This window comes from Octopus bimaculoides, chromosome 14 (genome assembly GCF_001194135.2).
Source record: "Octopus bimaculoides isolate UCB-OBI-ISO-001 chromosome 14, ASM119413v2, whole genome shotgun sequence".
In the NCBI taxonomy this organism is placed as follows: Eukaryota; Metazoa; Mollusca; class Cephalopoda; order Octopoda; family Octopodidae; genus Octopus; species Octopus bimaculoides.
In genome coordinates this window covers 24,243,770-24,247,363 of record NC_068994.1, presented here as the reverse complement: position 1 = coordinate 24,247,363, position 3,594 = coordinate 24,243,770, and the positions used below count along the sequence as shown (strand labels likewise).

The 3,594-nt window shown below is 37.9% G+C and overlaps 1 protein-coding gene across 1 annotated transcript in view; it reads left to right on the top strand.

The window, feature by feature from the left end:
• Positions 1-3,594, top strand: part of LOC106869119 (prominin-1-like) — a 59,611-nt gene that overhangs the window by 36,512 nt on the left and 19,505 nt on the right. Inside the window, exon 8 of the mRNA XM_014914667.2 lies at positions 3,336-3,488. Within this exon, the coding sequence (XP_014770153.2) occupies positions 3,336-3,488 (153 nt within the window). The remainder of the gene's footprint in view (positions 1-3,335; positions 3,489-3,594) is intronic.

The window sequence follows — 3,594 nt, the reverse complement described above, 5'->3', positions numbered from 1 at the left end:
AAAGAGTATATATATATATATATATATTGTATTATTTATGAGATGACCCAATATATATATATATATATATATATATTGGGTCATCTCATAAATAATACATTTTTTTAATTCTTGTTTTTTGAAAGTTAAGATAATGTACTTTTTTAAACTAAAATATACTCCCCTTCATTTTCTATTATGCTCTTCCATCTATCTGGTAGGCTTGCAAGGCCCCTCTTCCAAAATTCTCTTGTCCGTGACGAAAAATACTCCTCCAGTACTGTTCTGACCTCGTCTACAGAATTCATATTTTTCCTGTCCAAATGATTTTGAAAACTGCGGAAAAAATGAGGCAATGCTCATCGAATATGGTGGATGGGGCATCGTTTTCAATTCAAACTGCTCCAGCCTTTGGAATGTCATCCTTGCTATATGTGGCCAAGCACTATCCTGATGGAAGAACACCTTTCGTCTTGAAACCAAAGATGGTTGGTTTTCTTCTAGCGCTGACTTAAGCCGCTCTAGCTACTCGCAGTAGATCGTCTTTTTTATCGTTTGGTTTGGATTTAAAAATTCAAAGTAGACTAAACCTTTCATATCCTACCAAACAGATAACAACACCTTACGAGGGTGAAGACCTTCTTTAGCCTGGGGTTCCGGTGTTTCTCCTTCCCCTATTCACTGTCTTCTGTGCTTGGGATTTTTTATATAGGACCAATTTCTCGTCACCAGTCAGTATTCAATCCAAAAAGGTTCATTCGTGAGACGTGACAGCAAAGAAGAGCACACATTCAGTTACTGTGCGCGATTAGATTCAGAAAGTTTGTGAGGAACCCATTGACTCAATTTGCTGCCTTTTCCACTGGCACGCAGGTGTCGAATGATTGCATGACTAAATCCAAGCTTCTCTGCCAGTTCCTCAACAGTTACGATGAAATTTTCTTCCGCCAGGGTTTTCAGGACTCCTTCGTCGAGCTTTACAGATCTTCTAGGACGAGGCTCGATTTCTAAGCTGTAGTTTTCGGCTCGGAATTTCTGGAACCACCATTGACACTGGCTTACGCTTATTGTCCAATCCCCATATACTACATTAATATTCCTCACACCGTTACGTTGTCGCCTTTACTGAACTTATAAAGCAAAATATACAGAATGTACTCTTTTGTCACTTCTATTATAGATTTGAAAAAATAACTGTTAAAATCGAACTGCACTCTTCAAAAATTGCGCTAAGGATAAGTACAAGGTAAAATTACCACCTGCTTTTATAGATGCAGGTAGTTTATCCTGTCGTCCTCTGACATTTAGCTCATGCAATTGAAAGAACAGCATCATTTATGAGATGACCCAATATATACACGAGTGATAAAAAGATAAAGAAAATTCTTTAGCACATCTGTAATAATTAGTTTCAGTTGTTTTTGCACCAACTCTGTTTGTAACCCCAGTTTACGCAAACACTTATGTAATGTTTTCAGTTTTAGACATTAGAGAGGCACTTCATCAGACTTTATCAAAGATGTGCTGTCACATTGTGTCTTTCAGACCCTGTTTTTTGGCTCATATTGGGAGGATACAAAAGCAATTAGTAGAAGTGTGGATATGGGATGAGTAAGTGGGGTAGAGATTATGTAGAGGGGGTGGGGGAATCAAGAGGAAGGATACGCAGAAGGAAGAGGAGAAGATGAAAAAAGGGAACTAAACAACATAGATAAATTATGTAGGGCCATATATAGCAGATTGGTTTTCCTTGGCCTATGCTCGTGGTCGGTCAGTACAATCAGTTCCACTGTAACCGAATTTCGTCTGATGGGTGAACATTTATTTGACCGCCCGGCGATATTCACCAGCGACAACTGAAAGTAAAAAAAATGTTATTGTAGATAACTTCGCAATTGTCTAGGAATCAAATAATAAGGATATTTATGATGTTTGTGGTTGGGGAGTTCTGTGGTCAGTGGTGAGGTAGCATAAATCGCCTCACAGCTAGCAGACCTTCGTGACCCTAGAGTGGGTAGGCAAGGGAAAAGAAGTGCCAAGAAACAAAGGAAGAGGAAGAAAAGGTGAACGTAGCATAAGAACATGAGTTTATAATGAGCTCAGTTCCTATACTGTGCAAAGAGATGATGTGTCATAAATAACAAACAAGTTTGGATAATTTCTTCACTCATCCAGCTGATACTGGTGATAATGAAGATAGTAAATATTGTCCTTTATCCTTCTTGCAACGCTCATTCCACTACCACCTCTCAAACAGTAGTCAATATCTTTTGTGGTAAGAACGCGCGATATTACGATTCAAATTAATTCCCTAACGTATTCCTATTGTTTATGCATTTATATTACACTATGTTTAGAAATTATTTTCTTCTATATCATCTGATCACGTTGCTTATGTTTTTGTGCTTCTTTTTTTTCCGAAAAAGTCTGTAGGAACGTAATCTCAATTGATAACATGAAAATCAATACGAAAATTAATGTCGCATCGCGAGACTTCACGTTACGGCCAGATTTTCCGGAACAAATTATTTCTGTAAAGCAAGGGGATCTTGTAATTAACAATTATACAATAAGGGGCCCCACTCTTCGTCACTCTGCCTTCTAGAAATAGAAACTAAATTTCACTCGGATCTCACTAAAACATTTTTAGAAAAAAAAAAGATGATAGCTAAAACTTCATTGCAAAATGTAGCATTGGTGACACGGTGCTCGACAGAAAAAAGGCTGGCCATGGCTGGAATGCTTTTGGTTGATGTAGATTAATTAACTAATTTTCAGCAAATATCCATCAATGAACGAAGGCGGACACTGCTTCATGGTCACTCAATCTGTTAGAAATTGCAGCTAAGTCTCACGCAAATCATCAAAGAATCATTTTGGATAAATTGGGTCCGAAAAATAAAAGACGAGGTGGTAATTGTTAACTGAAAACATCGATAGCAACAACAATGAATATAGATTTTTCTTCTTCCGTGTAAGAATCAACAGAATGGCTGATAAATCATGTAATGTCAAAAACTATCAAGTGCTTTAGGCTGAATGACGACAATCGTCCATGTGCAGCCCTTTCGGTTATGGTTGAACACGAAATTCTTCACCTGGAAAGCTCTTTCCTTAGGTGTTGATATGACAAAGTTTATATCATGGACTAGCAGTTACTCTTCATGCAAGTTCCTCCTGTTAACCTCACTGAGGTTTTCTAAGGAAAAGGCAAGGTTGGCACTAATGACGTCAAAAACAAGGATGGTAATACAAACGATTAGATTGAATAAGGGTTATTTCTCTTTAGAATCAATAACAATAAATGTATACAGTTAGATAAATGACATTCATTTTATGTGATTTTTTATTTACAGGATGGCAGTTATTATCCCTTTTGGGTGCCTTACTGTTCTCATACCTTTCTTTCAATTTCTTGGAATAATACTTGGTACATGTGGAAATGGAGACCAAGTGAAACCCACTGAAAGGAATTCATTATCTAACTGTGGTGGAACTTGTTTGATGTTGTGAGTTCGATTTTAAATTCATCTCCTCCTCCTCCTTCTCCTCCTCCTCCTCGTCCTCGTCCTCCTCGTCGTCCTCCTCCTCTTTCCTCCTCCTCCTCCTCCTCCT